Source organism: Aptenodytes forsteri, unplaced genomic scaffold (assembly GCF_000699145.1).
Source record: "Aptenodytes forsteri isolate BGI_AS27 unplaced genomic scaffold, ASM69914v1 Scaffold11, whole genome shotgun sequence".
Taxonomy (NCBI): Eukaryota; Metazoa; Chordata; class Aves; order Sphenisciformes; family Spheniscidae; genus Aptenodytes; species Aptenodytes forsteri.
The window spans coordinates 2715086-2742259 of record NW_008794155.1 but is presented as its reverse complement, the minus strand read 5'-3'; the positions used below and the strand labels follow the sequence as shown (position 1 = coordinate 2742259).

At 42.9% G+C, this 27174-nt stretch overlaps 2 protein-coding genes across 2 annotated transcripts in view; one reads left to right on the top strand and one right to left on the bottom strand.

Annotated features, from left to right (window-relative positions):
- The window catches only part of SPOPL (speckle type BTB/POZ protein like), a 62332-nt gene extending 35496 nt beyond the window's left edge, over window positions 1-26836 (top strand). Inside the window, exon 10 of the mRNA XM_009279673.2 lies at window positions 25699-26836. Within this exon, the coding sequence (XP_009277948.1) occupies window positions 25699-25984 (286 nt within the window). The 3' untranslated portion in view covers window positions 25985-26836. The remainder of the gene's footprint in view (window positions 1-25698) is intronic.
- NXPH2 (neurexophilin 2) lies at window positions 4708-11217 on the bottom strand. Its single transcript, XM_009279953.1, has 2 exons — window positions 11136-11217; window positions 4708-7543 (listed from the first exon to the last, which is right to left on the bottom strand). The coding sequence occupies exons 1-2, from the start codon at window positions 11215-11217 to the stop codon at window positions 6753-6755; spliced, it is 873 nt and encodes a 290-aa protein (XP_009278228.1). The 3' UTR covers window positions 4708-6752.
- Window positions 26837-27174: the final 338 nt, after the last annotated feature.

The window sequence follows — 27174 nt, the reverse complement described above, 5'->3', positions numbered from 1 at the left end:
TGAGGAAAAATGTCTTTACTGAAAGAGTGGTTAAACATTGGACCAGGCTGCCCAGGGAAGTGGTGGAGTCCCCATCCCTGGAGGTATTTAAAAGACGTGTAGATGAGGCACTTAGGGACATGGTTTAGTGGGCATGGTGGTGTTGGGTCGACGGTTGGACTCGATGATCTTAGAGGTCTTTTCCAACCTCAATGATTCTATGACTTTAGGACAAAAGCAGAGAGCAGTGCAAGAAATACTGTCTGTTTGACCTGCTTGGCTGTTTCATTACTGTTGAATAGGAAGGTGCTGATATTTCTTTTGGAGTCTTGTTTTAGAGTCCCACCAATGTTCATGTAGGTAGATTTTTCTTTTTTCCTATCCCTGAGTAAACTGTTTTCTTAGGAACGTAATTGCTTTTTAATTGGGCTGCAGCTGATGCTGGGTTTATGCTGAGTTGGAGACTGAATTACATCTTTGGAAAAGCATTTTTTGTAATTCCCCACCCCCTTGGAGACTGAATTACATCTTTGGAAAAGCGTTTTTTGTGATTTTTTTTTTTTCCCCCTTCAAAATTTAGTCTAGATGACTGGGGTTCTTGCTTGAGAGTACCAACAGCTGGATGCTTGCTCCTGACTGAAAACTCCCAGGTATTTTGGGCTGGAGCGCTGCGTGACACGGTCGGTCGCAGCAGTCTCGGCAGGAAGATGCCGCTGTGCCGTGCTGCCGGCGGTGTCCAGCAGACTCCGTTCAGTTTCCATCACTTCTCGCTGCAGATCCGAACAGATTTTGCGGACCTGTGCTCAGCAACCCTCCAAGTGAGGTGTGGTTTGACGAAAAGTGGGATGTTTCATGACAATTCAACTCTTCTTCTGTAAAACCAGTCCCTCGGATCCCTCTTTTGTGGAGCCGGTGCGTTCCTTGCACGTGCAGCAAGCTGGGCTACGTAGGCAATAGGGAGCTGTCTGCTGACGCGTGGTTTAGCTTCTGTTCACGGACTCCAGAGACCTGAATCCACCAGGGACCGTGATATAAATTCGTGATTTTTGTTTTTGTAAAGCTGTTGAGGGGGTTACGCTAACTCCTAGGTTTTTGCCTAATACAGTACAGGCAATATCCTCTAAGTACAGTATGGTGCTAGTTGCCGATACGTGAGAAATGTCATTTTATTTGCTAGTTTTAAAACAAAGGTGGCAGCTGCTTCTGGTAGGTGCGTGTTCACAAGAGTCAGAGGTGGGAATGGCAAAGTCTCTAGTTTTTCAAACGAGACACCCTACAGCTAAAAATCTACTTGATTGATGTGTATTTCGTTGAGCTACTTAGTACATGCGACTTGTTATTGTCTTTTCAACTGTGCATATTTGTATAGGGACAGTGGTAATGACGAATCATTATTATACTATAAATAAAACATTATCCAGATTATGCTGGTCAACAGAGCATAAAACAAATAGCAAATTCTGATGTCCTTGAATTACAATTAAAGGGAAAAAACCCAAAAAGCAGCAGAGGATGCTGATGTGTACTGAACACCTTCGCCTAGTTGCTATGAGAGTTTTTTCCAGTTGCATCAGGATTATTCAGGGGTTTGCTCTTTCAGCACCGCCTAGTAAATTCTCCCTGAAAAGAAAACGTAGCAGCCCCAGGGAGCTCGCGGCAAACAACGCCTGGCTTTTTGCTTTTTTTTCCTGTCTTGCTCGCCGCTGTAGCACAGCGTGGCCGCTCGATGTAAGAGCCTGGGAATCGGCGTGCAGGCGGCGAGGCGGGCAGAGAGCCCCGGGTCCCAGCGCAGTATCGCCGGCGCTGCGATGACTGAGAGGCCGAGGAGCTCGGGGCAGGATCCGACCACCGGCTAGGGTTACAAGGAGATGGAAAGGCTGAGGATCCAAAGGGTGAAATTCTTGAGGGGAAAGGGAAAACCAAACTAAGTTACTTCCCTGTTCAAGCTGAAATAATTAAAAAAGAAAATACTGAAAGCGCCTGGCTCCCGCAGCGCTGTACGGTGGGCCGTCTAAAGACAAAAAGCTGATGCTTATGTGTGTATCATGAATTAGCTTTCTACTGGGATTTTTATATGTATATCCACGGGATGGGGAGAACAATAGGAAGTGTATTTAGTAAGGAGTTTAAATACCTATTTGCGTTGATATAAATGCATGCAAAACCATACTGTTGAGATTTGGATGAAATTAAAGTACGTATATTAAAAACTTTTTAGGTTACGTTGCCGTGGTCATAAGTCATTATTGCCCACGTGGGACACTTTCTAAAAATGGTATTTAGTCTTCCAAATTTTTATTTTAAAATCCTTTGAATAAGAGTCATGGAGAGGAACAATCACTGAAATTTGAAACTTGTCTAAAATAGTCACCTGTTATACAGGAAAATGTTTGTTTGTTTGTTTTTAAATATGGCTTGTTCCGTGTGAAATTAAATCCAATTTAGTTCTGTTTACAGGGGCAGTGTGAAACTTGACCTAATGAAGTCTGTCACTTCCTTTGGTTCATTGGATTGTATTTTGCTTACCTTGCTAGGTGTAAATAATTCCTTCTTAATCTCATTTTGACTGCGGTAAGATTGTAAGTGCTTTTTTGCAGTGACTTTCTCACAATTCATCTGAAAAAACCGTAATGCTTTTAAGTCGATTTTTAAAGTATTGTGATTGGAAAATGCGTGGTGGGGAGTCCTCCGGCATGATGGGTTTTGGTACCAAGGCTCCCTCCCTCTCCTCCTGCTCCAGCTGCCGCCTTGTGCCAGGGCTTGGTGGGAGGACGGCGGCGCAAGCTTCTCCCGTCGCCCCAGCATCAAAGCATCAGAGCGCTGGTCAGACGCTGCTGCTGAGGGTTCGCTTCTCCCGGGGAAAACGTTCGGGCTGTGTTAAAACAAACGCTGCGTCCCCAAAGGCAGCCTCTCCTGGTTGCGCGGGCCCTCCGTGCCGTTGCCTTTGCCTTTGAGGGAACTTTGGCTTTCGCTGAACTGTTTTGTGTTCTCTGGGTGCGGAGGGAGCTGAGCGGGTTTGATGACGGTCGCTCCTCTGTCATTAGGAGGTTTGGGGGCGGGAAAGCTCCTTGGGGGGACTTACAGGTGAGACACAACAGCTCTTCCCAGTGCTCTGCTGGAGAACAGGCCGCAGGCGGTTGCAGCTGGGTCCCCGGGTGGTGAGGCTGACAGGGTCTGGCTTAACCCTCTCCTCCTGCTGTCACGGGCTCCGTTTCCCTGCTGCTCCCTCTACCCAGCGCTGCTCCGATGGCGTGGCGCCAGCCTGGGCCTTGCTTGGAGAGCTCGAGAGTTGTTTTGAGTCAGAAGCTGGGTTTTGGGTGCATGTCTTCTCAGTGCTCAAGAAGCTCGGGTGTTAAACCTGTTAAAATACTTTGTCTCTTGATTCACAATAGCCTTTCCGTGTGAATCCCCACGTGGCCCAGGCGTTCCGGGTGTTTCCAGAGCGATGTTTGTTTGCTCAAGGCCCTGGTTTGTCTTCCTGAGGTCTGGAAACCTCAGCCTGGGATGTGTGGCAGCGAGAGGACGTCTGTGCAGGGGGAGAATCCAGCTCCCCTTTCCATGAGAAACTGAGCAAGGGCTGAATCAGCAGCGGGTTGCCGCACCTCCCGGCGCGTTCCTGCTGGGGAGGAGCTGATGCGTGTTTCCTAATTTAGACTAACCCCTTTACTTCTGATGTACCTTGCGCAATTATTAAACAGTTCACGACTGTCTTCATCAAAACATGCACTTCATTTCTTGAATATCATGAAATGCTATTGAACTTAGTCTGCCTAGGCTTGTAGCACAGTTCACTGCAGCGCATACTTAAATATCTCCTAGAAAAACAAATTCCAGCTGGGGAAAATAGTTCAGTGATGTGTTGCAGTGTCTTAGTTTTACTTTGTGTCTTTCTATATACAATTAAAAAAACGCAGGCGGTTGCAGCTGGGTCCCCGGGTGGCGAGGCTGACAGGGTCTGGCTTAACCCTCTCCTCCTGCTGTCACGGGCTCCGTTTCCCTGCTGCTCCCTCTACCCAGCGCTGCTCCGATGGCGTGGCGCCAGCCTGGGCCTTGCTTGGAGAGCTCGAGAGTTGTTTTGAGTCAGAAGCTGGGTTTTGGGTGCATGTCTTCTCAGTGCTCAAGAAGCTCGGGTGTTAAACCTGTTAAAATACTTTGTCTCTTGATTCACAATAGCCTTTCCGTGTGAATCCCCACGTGGCCCAGGCGTTCCGGGTGTTTCCAGAGCGATGTTTGTTTGCTCAAGGCCCTGGTTTGTCTTCCTGAGGTCTGGAAACCTCAGCCTGGGATGTGTGGCAGCGAGAGGACGTCTGTGCAGGGGGAGAATCCAGCTCCCCTTTCCATGAGAAACTGAGCAAGGGCTGAATCAGCAGCGGGTTGCCGCACCTCCCGGCGCGTTCCTGCTGGGGAGGAGCTGATGCGTGTTTCCTAATTTAGACTAACCCCTTTACTTTGATGTACCTTGCGCAATTATTAAACAGTTCACGACTGTCTTCATCAAAACATGCACTTCATTTCTTGAATATCATGAAATGCTATTGAACTTAGTCTGCCTAGGCTTGTAGCACAGTTCACTGCAGCGCATACTTAAATATCTCCTAGAAAAACAAATTCCAGCTGGGGAAAATAGTTCAGTGATGTGTTGCAGTGTCTTAGTTTTACTTTGTGTCTTTCTATATACAACATTAAAAAAAAAAAAAAATCAAATATGCCACAAGCAAGTGCTTGCCAGATTTAGCAAACTCTCTTTATTTACATACAAATACATGTACACATATATTCTGTATATGTACACATATTTAAGTGTATATACATACATGATTTCCACATACTCTACAATAAATAGCATGTAGGGTTTTCTTTTAATTGCCTACAGTGCTGAGTAAAAATACATGGCAATAAAATCATGGCTTACAGCTAAGTTACAAAAGCACCAACCACGGAACTCATAGCAATAAATCCGAGCTTATATACAGCCAGAACGAGGACACGCTATACAGAATACAAAGTAGACCATCTTGTAGGAATCAACAGTAATAGACAAACTAAAAAACATCATTTAGACCAAGAGAGGCTCTGTATGAAATAAGATGAAGGAAAACGTTAGATTATTGATCAAACTAAACCACACATTTAAATTTGTCACCTAAAGAGAAAAGCAAATTAGCCAGTTACTTGTAATATATTTTTAACAGTAATTTTTTTGTATGAGACTTCACCAAGGGAATCAGAATTAATCTCATGAGCGAGTCTTTCTGAGCTGTCATAGCCATTTGTCTGGGTGCACGCCACTTGAACAGAGTATTTTAATAGTACTTTATTTAAGCTGCATGTACCTTCTTGGACCCTGCATGTAAGTTTGACTGTAGGCAATAAAAAGCACTTCCTCAGCCAGCTTCTTCCAGGGGACCTGTGACATCGAACCATCACAAAGGACTACGATAGCAAATTGGCAGCAGCAGCAAAATCAATACCCAACGAAAGCGCAGGGGACTGACGGTTGAAGCTGCAGCGCTGGAGCTAGCTGCTGTTGACTGCAGTGGGAGCAGCTTCTGTCCTGTTGAAGCCAAACCACAGCCGGACCCTCCGTTCTCGTCACTAACTACGGTGGGGTGATGCTATTCTGTACTAGGGGAAAGTCGGGCTGAGTATTTTTGTATCGATAGCAATTGCTTGAAATCTGCTTTATGAGGCGAAGATGCATAGATTTTTTTTTTGTTGTTGTTGTCCTCTTTATTTGTCATTGCTTAATATTTTGACGTAAGGTATGCAATGCAATGCTAAGGAAGACAACCGGGTGCCATTAAGCAGAAAGCTTGTGTTGTTCAGGTATCGTCCTAATGCTGTGATGTGTTTTCCTTGCTAAGGTGCAGTGCTAAGAGGGCTAGATGGCAAGATAATTGCTTCCCTTAAGTGGAAGCCTGCCCCTGTTGTTCTCAGACTTAAACAGAGATTATCTTTTTCCAAGGTATGGATATTCTCTATCACTGTAAAACTAGTACTGGTGTGTGTGAAAACATTTGAGAAGGATCAAAACCAATGGTGACCATGGAAGGAAGAAACGTACACCAAACCTGCACACCTGGGGGGTCTAGATTGTTACACTAAAGCTCATCCATGTCTAATTACATCATTGCATATCTATGGGTAAGAAGTCTGAAGGAAGAACCACTCACTCTTCACTTCAATGAATACGTACAACTGCTACAACTCATAGAAATGCAGATTCCTTTTTTTTTTTGTCCTAGAAATAGCACTTTCTCTCAGTATTTGGACTTGATTCCTTGAGCCCCGCGAGTGTAACATTCTTTATGAAATTGATGGGAGAGCTGTTTATTTGGATTTTGTATATAAACAGCTGGGAGTCTGCTTCATCTTTTGTTCTTTATATTGTCATCTTCTAAAGTTCCCAATGAGAAATAGGATCCTGCTAAGTGCTGTCCAATTCAAGTACAAGACCACCTCTCTGCCATCGAGTCTGGTTTAAAAAAACCTGTTTTTCAAGCTCGATGTTCATTACCGACATAATTTTGTTTGATTTTTGTCATGTGTCTGCCTGGTAGTTCCCTTATTAATGACGAGAGCTAAAATGCAGTGGTCTCAAATGAAAATGTTTGTTACATAAATAGTTTGATTATTTACGATACAGCACAAACACAGCTACAGTTTTTAAAGACTTCTTAACCTGATAGGAAAACATATTCTTCTCCAAAAGGTTAATGGAAATGCTTATTTTGACGACTGATGCTGCATCTCTACAGTTACCCACGATGGTATCAGCCAGAGGACAAGTAGGGAGTCTCACTATGGTAATTATAATCGGGACAGACCTTTTGCACCAGTTTGTAATCTACGCTGTAAAAAGCGATGTAAATGCAGATGACTTTAAATGGTTTGGAACACAACCAGGAGACATGGCTTTGAGTCTGCTCTTGATAGCAGATCTTTGAAGGGTCGAAATTGCACAAGGCAGTTTTTTTCGCGCGGTCTGTTTTTTCGTACTCAATTCGGCAGTTGAAGGACTTGGATTCCTTGGTCTCCAGTGTTGACTGTGGAGACGATTCAAACTCAACCACCTTGGAAGGTGGCACCAGGCTTACAGAAACATTTCCTAGACCTGTGGAGTTATGTCGGAAATAAACACTGAAGGTCCCATTGCCGTGATCGACGATTTTCCCTGTGATCAGGAGGTTCAGCTTAACAGTTTTGATGTTAGAGTGGAAGTCGCCCCATCCAAACATTTTCTTGAATTTCCCAGTTTTTACTATAGGTCTGCGTTTAGTTCGTGCGAGAGATTCCTGAACCTCCGTGATGTTGGACAACCAATCCCAAAAGTTTTCTATGCTGTCCGAGTAGGACACCTGGCCGTGTTTCAGTACTGGAGATGGCTTAACAAACAGGCGTAAAGGATTGATGATCCTGGAATGGACAACATTGTCGACCAGCGTCTCTGCAGCATCCTTGTCTTCCCAGTCCAGCACGTCTGTGGCTTGTACGACTTGATTAGCATCACAAAATACCTGTTTCAAAACAGAAGGAAAGAATTGTACAAAACGTGAAAATATAACTGCCAAGACACAAAAGGAGCCATTAATAGTTCTTTTTACATCAACAGGGTCTGAACCAGCCCAGTCACGTGGGCTACTGTAATGAGTAATTTCTGCTACCCCATGAAAGCTCAAGGATTTTACTCAAAATAGCTTACGGAGGATGCAAAAAGCTCAATGGGAGCCATCCACTGGGACAAACGGATAAATCTCTGGACAGGTTGAGCACTGGGGACAGACACCCTTTCCTCACAGATTTGTTAGGTAAGGACATGTCTAAGGATGCTGGAGGACCTGAAGAGCAAGTGGCACCTCTGCTAAAAGATGGAGAGAAATAGAAAAGCAGAATTTTCCATTCCCCTTTGGTTTTTTCTCCCCACTTAACATCCCAACTGCTATAAGCTTAAAGCCCTCTCTTATTCAGCTGCTTCTGGTGTTGTAATTGTGTACTACAAATGTTTATTATACATTTTATATTTATATATATACATTTATATATATATTATACATATAATGTTTATTATACATTTGTCTTTTCTTGTGTTGCTTCTTCCATTTTTTCCAAACTTAGCATGCCCATTTGTGCTCTTAATTTGAGATAGACCGCAAAAATAACCGTATTTTTGGTGCATTGGTTTCAGGTGCTAAGATGCCTGTATTTATCAAGGCCTAACCTTCAAGAAGTGCAGAGCACATCTCATCGTTTTTCAGAAACGTGACCAGGCCAAGCTAAGTCTAATGCAAAATTGTTTGCAGTCGGAAAGCAAATAACTACTTCTGGTAGCGACAGAATGGAGTTAGATTTCAGAGTCAAACACGCAGGCCTCAGTAAATAGCAGATTTCCAATTTAATGTAGAAACACATTGCCCATGTACATTCCTCTTGTACACCGTGAGAGAGAAGGCCTGTTGAAAATGCATATGCTCAAGAGGTCAGAAGCAGGATCTGTGTTTCAACAGGCTAGAAATGATCATCTAACTTTTTCTTTTTAGGTCTTTTAAAGCTTGAATATAAGTTTTGGAGAATGTGTTTTCAGGGTTTATTCTCTTCAGGACTGTCTTACACCATCATCCTAATGTACAAAGAAAAACTTTTCCAGCTGCAATTATTCTTACAAAATGCGTGAACAGAAAGAGAAGGCGCTTAAAAGGGGAAGGAACAGTGTTGCACTGTCCTCATCCCCAAACTGCTGCCGCCTCCTCCTCCTCCCAGCAGAACGCTGCTCTCACTTCATCACCGATCCTGCAGTGCCAGGATCGGGATGGTGGGCTCCCGGTATTACTACCGCACAGGATGGGGTTTTCACTATCCAGCTATCCAGTAGGCAACTACAGCAAGATTACGGGGTGGAAGCTTCCCCTAAAGCAGTCGAAACACCGAGCGCTGATGCTGAATTCATGGGGTGGGATTTTGTGCTGCTTGTCTCACTAGGGAAACTGCAATGCCGGGCTTGCTTTTCCCTCTGCTCCTGAGCCCAAAGGGGTCTTCTACACCTTTAGTTCCTAGCAGTATTCAGTTTATATATTTTTCAACTGTTATTTCTATAATCTTCAATTTTTCATTTCATCATCTGGCAAAGATCAGAAACTTCAAAGCCCTTAATCTTCACTGGGGCCTGTTCTCTCGCAATAGGCTCTGAACCAGAGCCCAAACCCACTTACCGCATGTTCTTCTTGATCATCCCTAATGCGGTAATTACGATTGAATGGTGAAAGGCAGCCATCGCTATTGCTAAATAAATCTACGGCTGGATCGAAATGTAGTGGTCAGGTGTGTCTCTGCAGAAATATGTTATTTTCTTCTTCAGATTAGAAAAGGGGGAAAAAAAGACAACAATGATCACTCTCAGCCTGAGACCTTGTATGTCAACTTTCTGCCTCTACGCTACATTTTTTTTATGGCTGAGCTATGAACCCAGGAAAATAGGAGATTCTAATGGAAACAGTGACAGATGCTTATCTGTACCAGCACAAATAGCGCTGTCATAACGGTGCTGGGGGAAGCATCGTTTCCACTGTGATGGAAAGCTCCTGGTGAAGCAATGTCATGTTTATGCATGGTTCTTCAGCCACTTTTAAGCCTGCTCGCAAGCTCAAAATCAGCCGGGTGTTGCTGAGAACAGCTGGCCATCCCCACTGCCAGGGAAATAACTCCCCTGCTGCGGAGAAGTGACTCCGTTCAGATGAAACAAGAATTGATGCACACGTTCACCCATCCTTCACCCCAAAACTGACCCAAGGCCTTTAGAAGCACAAAAAAGGCTTTTCTGCTGCATTTCTAGATGCCAGCTGGGACCAGGGGCCTGGCAGTGCTGAAATACCAGAAACTTTTCTCTGGGTCTGCACAGCTAAATGATCTGCTACTTAAAATGCTAATGACCACTCAAAACCATGGACACCTATAGTTGGTATTGCTGTTAGCAACTGAGCCGGAGGGAATTGTGGTTGGAAATTTTAAGGAGAAATACATAGAAACAAAGCTGCCTGGTTCACAGGAGGTTCTAACTTCGCTCGTGTCTGCACCCAGCTCTATCCTCTGGCAAGGGCACAGGAACACATGTAATTGTCCTTCTGGGCTACTGTTCTTTTGCAATGTTTATTGAAATCCATGCAATGGCTCTTTTGGTTTTCTCCCCTCTCCTTTTATGAAGAGATCTAGGGGGCATTGAGTCATGTGTTACTGGTAATACTCAATGTATGTCTCTTCAGGGGGCTCTCACTCCAAATGAGGTAGCAGAGCATTGCTTTCTGAACTGCTTTTTTCAGAAGGCTCTGATATAAAAAGAACAAATGTGTAGGTATAAGGTTCAGGATGGCTGAAGGGTGGGAAACATTAATGCATGCTAAAACCAGGCGGGATTGTCACATCGATAAGGTATTAGGCCACGATTCTTTCAAAACCATGATGGTGGAATTGCAGAGTTGCATGGTGCTAAGCTACTACTACTTTTAATTATTTATGCGTTACACTGAATGAGGTGTACTCATAAGATAATGAAACGTGTCCCCGGAGCTACAGTGACGTGGACTATTTCATGTGGCAACGAAACAGCTTTCACAATATGGGAACACGAAATTATTAATATGTTGAATTATAAGCATGTAATATTCCTCTTTAAGGCCTAGATAGCAATCACTAGCCACTGTTGAAAACTGTACCTTACACTTAATGCGAGTCATTTTTTCCTCCTCCTCTTTGAAATAGCTTGCAGACTGTAGGACTCTCCCATCTCGCACAGCCTTACTTCTTGACTCTGCTTCATCCTACTGCCGTCTTGTTTCACTGATTTCATTATAGGAACGAGATTCAGAGGCTGACGGAGTTGTCAGCTCAGTCGGTTGCAGGGAAGGGGACTTTGCAGGCTCTGGGTAGTACATTTGTTGTGTTTTGCAAATGTTCAGTAAAAAGGTGTCTAACAAAGAACCGCCTGGCTCTGCTCAGTGCCCAGCGCAGAGGCAGGAACGAGGGTGCATTGTTCAGAAATGTGAATAATATTTGTGCTTTTTTAATGTAAAACCTTCTTTGTGCGTGTGCAGATTTTTTTTCTGTTTTGAATAAAGCTTTCTGCAATATAAGAGAACCGAACTCTAACGCATCGTTTTCCTCCATACATCGCAAAGGCCCTTCGCTTGATGACAGCTTTTTGCTATTAGCAAGGATAGGCTGATGCTCTTTGTTCAGCTGTTTAGTCATGTTGGTTAGCAATTTCTGGGAAATAAAAAAACCTGTATTAAAAGAATGCAGCACATGCTGGAAAAAATTACTTCCTCAGCATCTTCCCATTTCAATATAATGCTTCTCTATAGTGGAAAATATTGCTAGTAGGGTATTTGAAAAATACTAGCTTAGGGAAGTTAGTGTATACATTTAAATAGATGGCTATTGCTGTAGTTCTCCTCTGCTGCACCTGCATTTTCTCATTCCCTCCAAATCATCAATTTCCAAACAGAAGAAATCACCTAATCTTTTTCCGTATTACAGAAGCTGTAAAATGTCACCCGGTTACCCAAAAATTTCCATTAGACTGTAGATATTTTCCAGTAAGTGACATAATCTTGGACCCATTGAGATGTACAGAATCCACAGCGTGCCTTGCTGTTTTCTTTTGCTACGTTAACCACAAGAACAGCTCAAACCAACGTATGATGGGGTTTATATTTATGTAGTTTTAAACTTCAAACCATTGGTTCTTCCCATGCGCTTCTCTGAAAGATTGTGATTGCTCTTCAAAACCTTTCTCTTCCATGAATGATCCTGACCATGGTAGAGCAGCACAGGGTTAAAGAACATGCCCTGTGAATTATTTTTGAGAAGCGAGCCTGCGCTAACGAGACACTGGTATCAGTAAATGCTGTGTTTTCTCTATTTGCCCAAATAAATTTGGGCTCATCTTGAACTTGCTCCCACACCTTTCTCTGTGGGCAAGGCACTAAACACAAGCAGGTGTACCCGTGCAAGAGTTAATCGTTTTGATGCTTTGGGAATTTTATCCAGGTTATTCATCAATCACCAGCAATCATTTCTATAGCTTCACCTCTGCCAGGAATCATTTAAAAACTCTCGGCAATTAGCTGAAATAAACAGGTCTGTTGGGATAAACAGCTCTGAAGCACCATTCGGCTGCTCGCTGGTGCTGCTGTGAGCTTTTCATCCCACTGAGGGAGAGGAAGGGGTGGTAGGAGGGAGGTGGTACTCGGTAACCTCCTCCCGCCCCCAGTTCCACCAGTGAAAAACTCATACTGGGAGGCTTCCAGTGGCCTCCGCACTCTCTGCTGCTTCCATCCCTGAGGCTGTTATCTCGTGGGTTTATATTCGTGTCGCCACTGCAGCAGCATAGGATATTTCTCTGGCTTCCTCGTGCTAATTTCAGTACCTTACAAGCCGTGCGCTGCAAGGATAACGCAGCATCATTGAGCGGCTGTACAAAAACCTCCATTTGAAGGGGGTGGGGGGAAAAGAAATAGCTCTGCTTTGTCTGTTTGAAAATTCAATGATTTCAACACATTTATCAAATTTTAAATAATTTATGTCTTGACAGGCCTTATCAATTTTGCAAAGCACACACATTAACCAGATACAATGATCTCATATTAGCTTTTTCAGCATCTTACACTGGAGCCCAGAAAGATTAATAAAAACTCAGCCCGTCATCAATTAAATGGAAAAACATAAAATTGTGTTCCATTATAGCCCTTTTTTTTTTTTGCAAGAAAATGATGACGGGTTCTAATAATTCATCACAACAAGCTGAGCTTGAACTTTACTGATTATTAAATACGTTTCTCCCAAAGGCAGAGGCCGTGATGGGTTTTATGGCAGCAGATGTGATTGCTGTCAGGAATGCTTCAAGGAATTCAGGAATTAAGCAACATCTTCTTTTAGCGGTGCTGTATAAAAGAGCCATGTTTGTTCCATCTAGTCACAGCCTTATTTTGCAGGATGTTATAAGCCCATGTGCTTTTGTAACTGTAAGGTGGACTAACTTTCATTTACCACTGCAGCTTTTGCTAGGAATGAAAGCTGTGAATTAACAAGGTGGCTTACCATACAGAAAAAATCCTTAAGGATGCCTCGATCTTCAGCTGCCCAAATGCATGCTCAGGTTTTTGCTTGGAAATTTTTGATTTCTGATCCCTTCTCCCAAAAATTCTGCTGGGAAGCTTTTGGATTTCCCTTGAGAAAACAAAACTGTGCAGGTCAGCCTGCCCCAAGAAACAAGGAGTTGTTTTGCACTGAATCAAAAATCTTTCATTTCCAGGCAGGTCCTAAGATTTGCACTGATTCCTCCTCCTCCTCCTGACTTTGCAATCAGCTGCAGCTCCCAGCCAACTAGCCCCCATGCCAACGGGAATTAGACAACAGTAGCTGCAGCAGGTGAAAATGGAGCGTGCACACTGCTTTGTAGGCAGCATGTAACATCCTGCCGCGGTTTGGAGTTTGTGTTTTTTCTCAGAAGGTGTGTTTTAAATTAGGTAAGTATGGAGGAGTTGATATAAGCTACTTATTAGAAATTGTTTTTGTAAGTTAAAAAGAGTATGTGAATACCTGAGGGCCTGACAGCAGGGTGTGTGGCTCTCATACTGGGAAAATAACAAGAGAGCTCCAAAGAAATACAACTAACTTCTGTATTTTATTTCAGTTGTGAAGAAAGTACAAAAATTACTTGAAATATTTGAGATTAAGGGACTGCTAAAACATGGCCGCATATTTGGCTGCTTGCTTTACTTCCTGAGACAAATTCTTCTGCCGTGGTTATGGTGCCGTTGGTGAGGGACCCCGAGGTGCTCAGGGTGACCGTCCCCTCCCCGGCGGGTGGCCGACGGGCAGCCAGCCCGAGGGGCTGCAGGCTGCCGATGGTGCTCCCCAGGTCCTGGTGATGCTAACTACCTGCGTGGTAGTTAGGTACCTGCAGGTACCTGGTCTGACCCATGAGGAGCCCGTGTGCCGTCCGTGTTGCATATAGTCTTCCGAGCACCGGGCAGGTGGGAAGGAACAGAGTGAGCAGGGACGTACTTTTGTCAGAACTTCAGAAAACAAAAGAAATGACAAAAGACATCTCAACTGGAGGCTGAGAGCAGGGTCTTTGTGTCCTATGCAGCTCTGGAAGCAGTGCTGGCAGTTTGCAGCCTAGGAAAGAGGAGAGGTGCAAGCTGTATGCTGGCAAAAGCGGGACCCAAATAATACCAAAGGTCCTGCCCATTAGCTTGATTAGTTGAGCAACTATCCCAGTTTCGTTACATTTGTCAAAAGCTGGGAATTAATTATTTCCCCACGTAAATGAAGAGACCACAGAAATTGCTGTCGCCATTCACCCATGCTAATGGGGGTGGTGGGGGTGTGAATACTCAGAAGAGAGGCTGAACCTTGTAACTGAGGATGCCCTTGCTCTCCAGGCACCTGAAACGCTTTCCTATGCTTGTACCACCTCTCCCTTGCTAAACTGTAAATAAATAAATACCAGCTAGTTGTTGTGACTGGCTTTCTCTCTCCTTTGGGCAATGACAGACTCTTTGAAATGCTCTGGTGCAAAGATAAAATCAAGTCGGAAATTCAGAGTTCACCTGCTTGATTTCTGTCTCATTTTAAAATGGATCAAAAAGAGGGACTACGGGGTTCACCGTGCTAATTTCAGCAAAGATAGCCCTTACAGGGGGAAACTGCAGAGCAGGGAGTGGATTGTCAGAAGCGCTGAACTGTAGCTGGACGGTGGCAGAATACCCAGACTTCTCAAACCCCCCCAACAAAGGTCATGTTAGGGGGGGGTTGCAATTTGGAAAATTTTACAGGCTAAATCAAAAAGAGGGACTACGGGGTTCACCGTGCTAATTTCAGCAAAGATAGCCCTTACAGGGGGAAACTGCAGAGCAGGGAGTGGATTGTCAGAAGCGCTGAACTGTAGCTGGACGGTGGCAGAATACCCAGACTTCTCAAACCCCCCCAACAAAGGTCATGTTAGGGGGGGGTTGCAATTTCGAAAATTTTACAGGCTAGTGCAGCTATTGCTACTTTCTTTCACTTGGAAAAGGTGGACAGAAATCCCCTGTTCAATAGCTAATATAATTGGATTGTCTTAACAATGTTGTCCTGTCTCCTGTAGTTAGAACTAAAATGACAAGCTGCTTCAGCACAAAAAAAAGCCTTCGTGATCGAACCTTGCAGCCCATTAAATTTTCTGCTTGTAAATTAATCCTACAAAGAAATTCCCCCCTGCAGAGGGATGCTGTACTAGCATCCCCACCGACAGAAGGGAAGCCGATCGTTGCTGTACCGCGTCCTGCTATCAGTGAGTGGTGATGGGGCTTCCTCCAAAGGCATTGGTCTTCAGCATTGCCGGGAAAGTGTCGGAGCAGCGTAATAGGAAAGTGACAGAAAGAAAATGAGGAATGACAGAATAAAACTATATATCAGTATATTAATTGTGAATATTAATACTTTCTGATGTATCGTTGTCTGAAAGTCAACTAATACTGCTAAACACAAGTACACACTTAAATACCTGAAAGAGACACGACAATAAGGGTAAGCCTGAAGCTTGCTTTCACTTTTTAGCCTTTTGCCTTTCAGGAGTTTCAAATTGTCACCGAAGGTAAATCAGAAAACATAAATTGGAAACATGAAAGCCAACGTGCGACTCAGCACTATTTTTCCATCCTATAATATGGCAAGTTCCTCTTCTGCTCTCACGGCAGGCGTACGGGAAGCTAATGAAGTGCGGTTCACGGCGCACTGCTGAAAGGTGCTTTGCCATTTTTCCTCAAAAAGATCTGAGAGACAAAGATCTCCAGCTACGTCTGTACATACCTAAAGGCTAGGGAAGGTAACAGGTAGAAATCTTTAATGAGAGTGCGAGATTATAATACCCGAATAACCCACAGACAAAAATACAAATCTAAACCAAAGGGGTATGTTGGGAGAAGTTCCAGTTCAGGCTACGATTTCATTGCATATTTTTAACCGAAACAGATACTTCAAACTCAGTATCATACTTTACAGAAAAAAAATCACTTTAAAATTCTCCAATTTTTGTGAGAAAACAAAACAGTGTTTTACTAAAACAGCACTTCAGTAAAGAAACAAAATTGGGAGGAAGAAGCAGCAGAAGAAAAAAGAGTGAAAATGAAAAATAAAGCCCACAAGGATTTCCTTTTTCGAAAATGTATTTGTGGAAAGTATGTGCCGTCTTTCCCGCAACCCTGACGAGTAGTTTTAGGTTATCTGAAGTGTTCCCTCCAGCCTCAACTGGACAAACTGCTTAGAGCATAGATATCTTTTAAATGATATCCACGCATTGAATTGATCTACCTTTTTGCTGAGAGAACAGAAAATTTGTTCTGAGAAACGCTTCTTGCCAAAAAATGTGCACAAATTCTACTCTTGAAGACTTCACCTCTTTCTACTTGTTTGGTTTTTTTCCCCCTAAATCTAAAACAGACATCTCTGAGATAGAAAATATTTATTTGTATGTTTGTAAAGGAACGACTCTTATAATTTGGTCTGATATTACTAAGTAGTTTTTCTCTTTGCTATATATGAGGCATCCAGCTCTTTTTGAAATGTGGAGAGGTAACATAAACGTAAACCGTTCTGTGAATGATCTGAAAAAAAGTCTTGTACAAAAATATCTAATTCAGTTATGATAGGTATAGAAATCTTAGTTTTTATATATATATATATACACACATATATATACACACACATATAAAAATATATTGAATATTCAAGAAGAATGTTTGGTTCACAACAGGACAGACAAGGGAATGCTGTCACGGAGTGGGTCAGTGATCCCCCTAACCGGCTGCACAGTGTCTTGAACTGTGTTAGAGATTGACTGTCCTTCAGCAAATAAAATAAAAAGGTCACCGAGTCTATGAAATACTAACGGAATAATCTAGCTAGGTGGGACTTCTGAAGATAGACGGCTAAAAGCTGAAACTCTGACTTCAAAAATCAATGTGCATTTATTTCATGAACAGTTTCTAATCCTGGTACCTGGAAGGGAGAAGATGAAACCTGAGCTGAGCGTGTGGGTTCCCGTTTGGTGATGGCCTGTGTCTTCTGGCCGTCCGAGTGCATGTCAAGGCTGTGGTGTGGGGGACACTTCTTTTGGCAGGGGTCTTCAAGCAGGAAACTCTAGCTGGCTGTTTCTGCTCTCTACACAACCCTCTCCCTAGACCTGGCATGACCGTGGTGCCTGATGCAAACCAGATCAAGGTATTTGTCCATCTTTAAGAAGAAAACACAATTCATGCTCTGACAACATATAAAAAGGAACTGATTTTCAGGTGCTTTTTGAGTCACTGCGTACATTTCCTTGAAGTTCAGGCTGCACTCTTGCAATCTATTTTGCAGTGAGCTTCACTGGTGCTGTGGACACACGTATTGTCTTACGGGACTGAGACTTGTGCTTTTAGGATGAAGATTTGGGATTTAGTTATTTTTAGAAGACATTTCTATTCACCTGGAAAGCTTGAGAGGTGCCCCAGATGTTTTCAATCTCCCCTGAAGTCACCGTGCCACTTGCAGACACTGCTCTGCAGCTTGCAGGACCAAAACCTGAACAAGCCTCCTCTTACCGCAAATTGGAAGGGGAACGCTCAACTCCTCTGCCAAGACAGCACCTGCTGACCATCCGTCTGTCGAACTTTACAGTTAATAATTTTCCCTCCTGCTTATTTCTTTAATGCCTGGGAGATTTTGCTTTACATTTGCTGAGATCAGTTCATTAAAATACTAATTTCAAACTGTAATTATCTGTTGGTGAGCACTGCCGATTGAACCAGCGGTAGCACTGATACGCTCTTAGCTGCAGGAGCGTTCACAGATGCTCGGCTCCCTCGAAGCTCCTAGCAGGAGTCACTGTGGCACTCAGCTAGAGGCAAGGATTTTTTTGGGGGAAATGTTTTAAGAATCATAGTTAACCATTAAGACTATTTTATGTGGTAGGGAAAATGCATTAACAGAAAACTGCTGTATCTGTTAGAAATGAACCTGATTTTACTGACATTGTCACCGAGGTTTTGTATGCCTTGTAAATTTTAAATTAAAAATCAGTTACGGAGCAGCCCTTAATTTCATCTTCGGAGTTGATTCATATTTGGATGCGAACTCTGAGACCCTGAGTGACCTCCCTCCAGGCTAAGTACGATGCAGCAAAGGCTGATTTTCTATCTCACTACTCACGTGCCATTATTCAATCTTTTACCGCATTATGAGGAAGAAAGTTTTAATAATTGAGCCAGATTAAATGAATAAAAGGATGCTTCTGACAAGTTAGAAACAGAGAGAAGCTGGGCATTTCTAGCAGATTTCAAGCTCTGTATTATTACAACGTGTAAGAGATGATTAACAAAGAAAAATATTACAGTTATCTACTCCCTTCGAGAGTCTAACTAATGAACCTCTAACAGCTGCTGTTGAAAAATCAGTAACACTATCACTATCAATTTCAAGACAAAGCACAGCTGACAGATGTTTGAAGTGATAAATCAGGCTGCACAAAGATTAAAATAACAAGCCCCAAATGGCCTTTAAAAGACAAAGGTGCTGCAGCAAACTATTTTCAGCCACTTTGGATACTGTCAAAAATTAGATCACCGATACAATTATCTTGCAAAACAGTAATGACCAAAGTAATATGTTATGAAAAATCTAACAATGGCAATACTTGAGCCAAGTTTTTGAAAAGAAGAGGTTTTATAGTCATTTGTGCTTTTAATGGCAGAACTGAGACTGCCGTGCTGCCCTGAATATTACTTCTGGGAATGAGTTATGAAAAGTATGCACTGGGCTGAAGCATAAAATGTAACTGAATTGCATTCTTGTACATTTTAATTAATCCTATTTTAAAGCAAGAAGTTACATTTTAATAGGCAATGAACACCATTATTTAAATAAGGCATAAGATTTCTGCGTTGCTTCACTGCAGGCTGCATTTCCTAACAACCTGTCACTGACGGGATAGAGATAAAGAACCCACTCCTGGAAGATACCGTGCGCTTGCAAACTCTGCTGCCTGTAATGGGAGACGACTGTAGCGAGGGGAGAGCGAGCTGAAACAAATTCCAAGTTTCTGAACTTTATCTCCGCTTTCATTAAGCGCATGTTGTCAGAGGGTGCACAACTCTCTGTCGGGTTAGGGAGGAAATGCTCAGTTTAAAGAATAAAAAAATGCAGATATTTTCCTGGCACCACTCCTGGCTCAGACAGGGTCCTGCGGGAGGGATGGTAGGACACGCTGCGTGGCTGCAGTGCCGTGCGGTGCCAAGCTGGCTCGAGGTGGTACCCGCGGAGAGCTGCCGCGTCCCTGGCCGAGCACAACTCGCATCACTTTCACACCGCGGTTTAAGCACAGCTTAGGGACACCACAGAGCTCAGCGTGCAAAGCTGGGAGTTGAAAAGAGCTGCCACAAGTGCTTTCTGCTCCGACATCTTGGGAAAGCTGTGGCCACCCCAAGTCCCTGGGCGATACCTCTCTGCTAAAGAACCTGTTAACTGGGGTTATTCAGTGACTCTTGGCGATTCCTCCTGAATCCTCCTGCTATTTGAAGAATGTGCGGATGTACCAGAGTCCATCAGCTGGGCAGGGATGGGGGGGAATGACTAGTAATCTCAAGTTCAAAGCTTTCTTCCAGAAAACACATTTCTTTGTTTACTTCAAGCATGATGTACCTTCCTGGAAATCCTGCTTCCCCTGTGCGCTTTTGTTAATGCACAGGGAGGGGAGCAGTCAGACCCAAGCCACTGCTAGCTGTGGGCGCTACTCCATACATTCTTGGCATGTCCCTAAGAAAAATATTTCTGCTTAAAAGCTTTATGATAGAAACACGTGGGAATTAACAAGAGTACGCTGGATTGCTACCAATATGGAGGAAAAAGATGACCTACCGCTCAACAAGACATGCTGTGTGTTGTGGGTTAGGCTGCCTGGGGAGGGAAGGGGTACAAACGCCGGGGCCGAGGCTGCTTCAGAAGCGCGGTAGGCAGATATGAGGGTCGCGCGTCGGGGAGAAGCTCCTCCACTTACGTCTTTTCAATAAAGTGGAGGCCCTTTGGGAAAAGCCTGGCTAGCACAGCGGTGTAGCCTTCCCAGGACTGCGCCGAACACCAGTCCCTTGCTGGGGGGTACCGAGCAGCCCCTTCTCGCTGCCTTTCCCTGCCTGCTCTGGCAGAGATGACTCCGTCGCACTGATTCGGGATGAAGGCAGGGCCGAGGTTTGCCTTCCTCCCCTCCATGCAGCCAGGTGTGGAAGCTGGGGTTGGGCTGGGAGCTGCCTGTCCTCACGCCTGCCGGGGGAGCAGTGGTGTGCTGGCTCACAGCTTCTCTCCTCCTCACAGCTTGTGTGAAAGACCACGGTAGTTTTCTAAATTAAATTAAAATCTTTTTCCTTTTCAAACCACTTAGCATGAGGTAGCGCATTGGGGCACTTTCAGATACTTTATTGCTGCCTACACACATGCATGCATGCTGCTTTCCTAAATGAATTACTTTCTTAAAGAAGAGAAAATCATTGACTGAAGCTGCCTTATTATTAAGTTTTAAGGTGAAACAATATTAGCCTTTGCCTAGTAGCAGCCAGCCACGCCTGAAGCCATTGTGCGCTGCGTAATGGTATGGTAACAGTGACTTCATACTGTAAGGTCCTATTGAAATCCAATTTTAATCCTTTTTCATTTATTCAGCCATCTTTTATGTCCTCCAGAAAAGGAAAAACAGAATTCCTTTCAGCCTGAATTTGTTTGTGCTTCGAGGATTTGGGGAACAGTTTGAAATCAGTTGGTCAAATCCCTTCTAAATTAAAAGCTTCCCAAAAAGGAAACATTTTCCTTAACCTTTTTTTAGCTACTTACCCATTTAAAAACTCGGCTTTTTTCATTAATTTTTTAAAGCAAACAAACAAACAAACCATAATTAGTCCCATTCAAGACTAGTGCTAGGTACATGAAATGTTAATTCCAAAATTAAATGATAGGTTTGAGACACTTAAAAAATTATGAGGTCCAAGTTTGAAGTCCAGTCACCGTGTAAGTTTTAACAGGGTTTAATTAGAAGTTGGTTAGTCATCTGCCCTCATATAATAAATCCATGACTTGGGTTTAAAAAAGGGAGAAGAGATGAGTTTGATATCCAGTTCGACTGGAATAATGTCACAACACGTGCCTGGCTTGTTCCCTTTCAGTAATTTACAGAGATGTTTAATATCTAGGATCTTTGTACATGCACTGGAAGAAAAGAAATAGGATCTGAAGAAAGAAAGGCTTACATCAGATGAAAATGTTATGTTCTAGCACAATAGGAGTTAATACAAATTGCTGTCATTTGCATATAAAAATATAATTTCAAACCTATTTACTCCACATATGCTGTATCTGTATCAAACAAAAAGGGAATACATTCAACACATCTTTACATCTTTCAATCCTTCTTTTATTGTGAATTACTATGCACATAACCCCAAGTATTAATTTGGTCTCATCCCACGATGCATTTGATGTATTTCAATTGGCATATAAAGAATAACATTTTCAGGTTGTATGAAAGAACTGTACTAGCAGGGTGCTTGCAGTTGGTGAAACAAGCACTAAAAGCAGATAAATCACCCGTTGGAGGACTGTGGGCGGGGGAAATGGGACTTTAGTACATTGCTTTCAAGGCACACACGTCTAAAACATACACCCTCGATAATGTACGATCCTAGAAACACGACAGCGGGAAGCGCTCTCTTCAGATGCATACTAAAGGTGTTTTAGAGGAAAGGCTACATAAAAGCATAACCTTAAAAAGTCTTCCCTGTGTTACCATGAATAATGCAAATTGGAATGCAAATTTCAGTGGATCCATGTGTTGGAACAGCAAATGGTATCCCAAACCTTTGACTGCAAAACCTCTGAAGGCCTAAATATGAGGTCAGTTTGGATAAGCATTCAGTGAGAAATCTCGGCTCTGTTGGCTTCACTCACAGCAGACTTTTTTCCCCAAAAACTTTAGATAATGCCTACATTATCCACATTGCTCTGTTAACAACCCCTTTGACTCTCTTCCCTGCTCCTGGCCTTGACCATGCACAAAAACAAAACCAAAGTGTTCCTTCTGCACCTCAATGTTCAAATTTCTTTTGGGATTTTTCTTTTTCAATTGACCATAGTCTTGAGCTCTCTGACAGGTAATGAATTTGCTTCCAAAATGGAGTTTGATAATTTAAGATTTACTCTGAAAATAGCCACTCTGCAGTAATCAGTTTTCACCGCTTTTTAAAAAGCAGAACGAGCCAGTTCTGAAGAATCCATAATTGCAAATAAGACTTACCGGTCACGGCTTAATTCACGCACTGTCTGTGTCTGAAAGGGTTTAATACGAAATAAGGTCTTTCTAATTAAGTAGCCAAATTCTGAGCTTGTATAAAAAAACTAACCACAATTTATGAATGGGTTTGGGACTGAATACTAACAAGTGGCATGAGTAATCTCAAAACCCAAACAATTTGGGGTTAGGAAGAGCAGGTTTTTAAAGCAAGAGAGATGAGATGCGAGCGGGTAAGCAGAAGGTACAAGAACTGGTGAAGTGTAAGTGAAGTCAGGCTTAAAAAGTCACACATTCCTCCTTGTTTCTAATGCATGTTTTTATACAGATTGTGGCGATCAAAGAAGGAAACAAATCCAAATGTAGCTGCTGCCCAGACCAAAGCTGGTAATAAGCATACAACGGACAAAAAAGCAACCCTGTTGTAAATGTTTTAAACTGCCTCCTGTGGATACAAAAGGTGGTTCTACAGGGACAGCCAGTAATCCTTTGTATTAAAATTGAATGTGCTGCCCTATGTGGTCAATTACAAAGATTTTCTTTAGTCCATAAATATGTATGTGCATGACTGAATCAGTAATAAAAATGTGATTTTATACATCTCCGAGTCTCCATGATCAGGCCAATAAACTGTGTTACATCAAATAACATTACAACTTCTGATACCTATCAAAGTGCCAGCTGCTTGTGATGAGCCATTTCAGGAAGGGCTTGTTTGTCTGTCCTACCCGCCTGCAATGCTGCAGGGATAAGGATGAAGGGAGCACAGCCCCGTGCCAGCTCCCCGTGTGCCTGGATCACCCACCAGTACAAACTTAGTCTGGACCAGGCATGACCACCAAATTAGCCAGAGTATAGGCATGCTAGTGTGCTACAGATTTTGGTTCAGAAATTTGCAACTAATCTGGCTTCCCTGTTCATCTTGGCTGGGGTTGAAGCAAGGAATCTTCCAGCTTCTGTTTGAGGTGTAGCAGCTTCTTGCCATCCACAAGCCACGCGCAGTGAGAAACAAGGACTATTATCACCTACATTCAGAGAACAAGAAGCTTGAATACATTATTTCACTGAACAGAGAATTGGTATTTCCAAATCATGCTCCAGAAAAGAAAATCTTGGCCGATCTCCTTCCAGTCAGCAAAGGACAACACCTCATTGGTGTAGATAAGATGCATGTGGCTCCTGTTTGACTTTGCTTAGGGCTTAGCTGAATTTCAGCCAAAATTCTGATAGCTGAATATGGATCAAAATGTCTAAACAATTTTGATGTGCACTTCATTGCTGCTCAATACTCAGGAGGAGATGTTTTCTCCGGGGTGCCAACAGCATGCTTCACTTTTTGCTGCTTTTTCTCCCCTGGTCTTCATGGTCAATACACAGGATAAACGTAGCACAGATTGGAGGGGGGAGGAGAGGTCGCTATGCTGCTGGTTTGCTCCTCTCTCTGGTTTAGGATGCTGCTTTCCTGGCTTCGTAGCCAGACCATGATGTTCCCACCACTGCTCCTCTCTTCTCAAGGTACGAGAGCTGCTCCCGCTCAGGTCTGGATTCAGGAACGGGGGGTCGGCCATGCGCCAGCAGCTTCCCTGCTGGTGGTATTCCTCCCCAGTGCCATCCCGCCTGGTGCTGTACGCTGGGAGGACGTCACTAATACCAGGCTTTGCATTAAAGACAGCCAGTCTCTTCTTCTGTGTCTTGGCTTGTCATGGAAACCCTCTCATTCCCCACTATCGGTGAACGGGCATTCAGGCATGCACGCACAAAACTGAGAGAAAGCATTTAATTTGGAAGAATGTGAGCACTAAAAGGTCAGATAAAGTCTGATATTCTACATTTAGAGATGTACTTGATTTCCTGTACGTTAAGCCCAAAGCTAAATGTACTACACCTGGGTCATTTTTTTGTAATAAAAGTCTTGCATTTTGCATGAACGTATGAGGAAAACATTCCCTACCAGAAGTCAGACCCCTGCAGCCATCACGAGTTTCAGTAAGAAGTAGCTGGAAAGCACGCTGGCTGCAGATTTAACTTCTGTCTGACAGCTACAGGCTAGACTCATGCAAATAACTGATACATGTGATCGTGACAAAAGCGAATTATAACACTAGGTAGTCCTGAGAGAATATACTCTGTTGCAGGTCAAGAATGGCTAACCACTGCCTTTGGTTTTAATTATTTATATGACGTGATAAATGAATTAACGATACATGTGTTTTTTATTGCTCCACCCGTGGTTCAGCTGAGCATCTCTTATTTTTTGCTGTGGCTAATATTATAATTAAACCTTGGTATACAATCTGGGAATTTATAAAAAAAACCTCAGCTGTGCCGCATAAAATATTTCTTACAGAACCATTCCTTTTCTGATTTCCTTCATGCCTACATTATTTACAGAGCAAACAAACAGAGGGAATCAAATCACACAACCTACAAAAGAGTGAAAAACAGGGCCTTACTTGCTCCCAGTAGTAAAGAAATGTAGCGTTAAGACTTGAAACTCATTTCCAATTTTCTGTGTTCGTACCATGGTCTCTAAACGGTGCATTATCTCACGTACCAGATGTGCAGCAGTATCTAGGTACAACAGGGCACGATAAGTATGGAATTTCATCCATATTTCTGTTTTATGTTTTAAGTCAAATCCTTACTCTGATTTTAATTTAGGTTGTTGTCTTGTTTTCTGTGTGCTTGGGGGGGGGGGGGGAGAATGGGGGGGTTTGGCGTTCAATTATAGAAATGGAAAAAGAAATCATCTGGGACTCAGAGTATCTTAAGTTAACAACACAAGAGAAATCAACATCCAAACCTCTAATTTTCTTTAAATTGGTGTAAAACTAGAGTATAGAAACAACTTATGCTGATGTGATTAACTCCACTTAAGTGGAATTTGCCCCCAAGACAGCAGTCTCTTGGCTGACACAACAAGCTGCATTTGGAACTGAAATAAAGTGGAGAGATCTTAAAAGTTATCTGAACCCCTGTCAAATGCTATTCTGAAAATACTATTTGGATATTAAGTAATTTGAACACATTTCAATAAATAACCCTGTTATTTTTGTGTTACTAAGAGGTTCACTGATAATAATAATTAAAAAAAATACTGTTCTGTCTCAGCTGAGAGGTGGTAACTTCGTAAAGCAGTCAAATGGTGTTGCAAGAGCGTGTTTTTCATGTATAAGTAGTCACCCTGGAAATAGAGGAAATAAAACTTTGCACCAGGATGAATACAAAACTTGGATACAGCATGCTAATTTTCTGGTATGTTAATACTGTTTAGGTGTTGGAAGGTGGGAGTTTCAGCTCAAGGAAGAAGAGAGACCACAGTGGGGGAAAACGAGCTTTATTCTTCAAGGCACATTTTTGTCTTGCTGTTTCTCCAGGAAGGTTCCTTCATCTGCAAGGAGTCATCGGGTGCTCTTTGGATTCAAAGGAAACATCTTGCTGGTTTCTGTGAGCTTTGACTGGGGCCCAATGCCTGAACATCAGCGTGGTGCTGATGGTCCTGTAGGTGCGAAGACGGTCTCTGTGGAAGTTGAAAAGGTTTGGTTCTGTGCAGGATCTAACGGCTGCACACCTTTAAAGCCGAGCGTGATGCACAGTGCTTCCAGTTATCCACAAATGAATGAGCTAATTAAATTATTTTTTTTGCTCTGGTATACTGCATAGTCCAATTAAGTTGCTAAGCCAATCATCTTGAAATAAATCAACCGTATTGTTACATAATTCTTTTTAATAAACAGAGATATCATTATATGAACTAGGTTCTAAGGGTGCCAGATGCTCCTAAACAGGGAGTCTAATTTATTTCATTGATTTTAAGAAGCAACCCATTCATGTGTGATAGCTTTTATCATCCAAAATGCTAATTCTTATGCTAATTCTTCTCTGAGCTTAAAGTAGATTTCTGTCTTTCTCATACATAAATGAGAGCGCAGAAGAGCTAAATATGGACCTTCCTTAATTCCCCATCACACAATCACATAAAACTGTTGTCCCAAAACACTGAATAAGCATCCTTTTTAACACAATTAATAGGATTGCAATAGAAAAGAGGCCAAAAACCCCTCTCAAAATTATCGCACCCAATATGAAGAAAAAACATATGACCTTTGAAAACAAAGGTTTTGCTGAAGAAAGAGCACGTGCTGGAAGGTTAGCACTCTCTAATGGGAAAAGGAGGATGGACCGGGTTCATTGCCAGCCCACGGTGCTGCCCAGTAATTGTGCTCAGCCCTGGAGGAAAGCAGAGCACGCTGGCAGCCAGCGGGGACTGCAGCAGGCTTAGCATCTCAGACAGACTGGGAAACCTTGTCCCCTCTGTAAAAAAAAAAAAGATTACGTGCTTTAGTTTTGATTAACGTTTCAAGGATACGATTAAGGGAGATGGGAAGTAGAGATGTTCCCTTCAAATACTGTCAATGACGTCGGCTCCTTCAGAGGAGAGCATAATGCTCAAATCTAACCCCGTAATCAAGCAAGATTGTTTTTATCTTTCTGCCCTTGGTTTATGCTTTTTTCTCCCATAGAGAAGATTATACAAAAGAAAACCTGTTTTGGTTGTTTTTTGTTAGCTTCATTGGGGGGGTTGAATGAGTCATACAGAAGTCAAGGTAAGCAAAGTAGCTTCAGTCGACAGTCCTCTTCTAACCCGCCAGCAAGTGATTCCTGAAGAAATTGCTACGGAACATTAATAATCTGCACCGCTCAAAGATGCAGGCCATCAGAACACCACTGAGAAGAAAGAAATGGTAATTACTGAATATTTTTGGTGCACCTGTGCCTACCACTTTGATTTGTTCCTGTTTATTTTGGACCTCAACAAAACAGCTTTTGCTTTGTATTTTTACTTGGACAGC

What these genes read in the sequence shown, in the direction of transcription:
- NXPH2 (XM_009279953.1), bottom strand. Translation starts at nt 11,217, where the DNA reads ATGACTAAACAGCTGAACAAAGAGCATCAGCCTATCCTTGCTAATAGC. An exon ending in AAGCGAAGGGCCTTTGCGAT is followed by an intron (nt 7,544 to 11,135) that starts GTATGGAGGAAA and finishes GTGTCTTGGCAG; the next exon opens with TTATATTTTCACGTTTTGTA.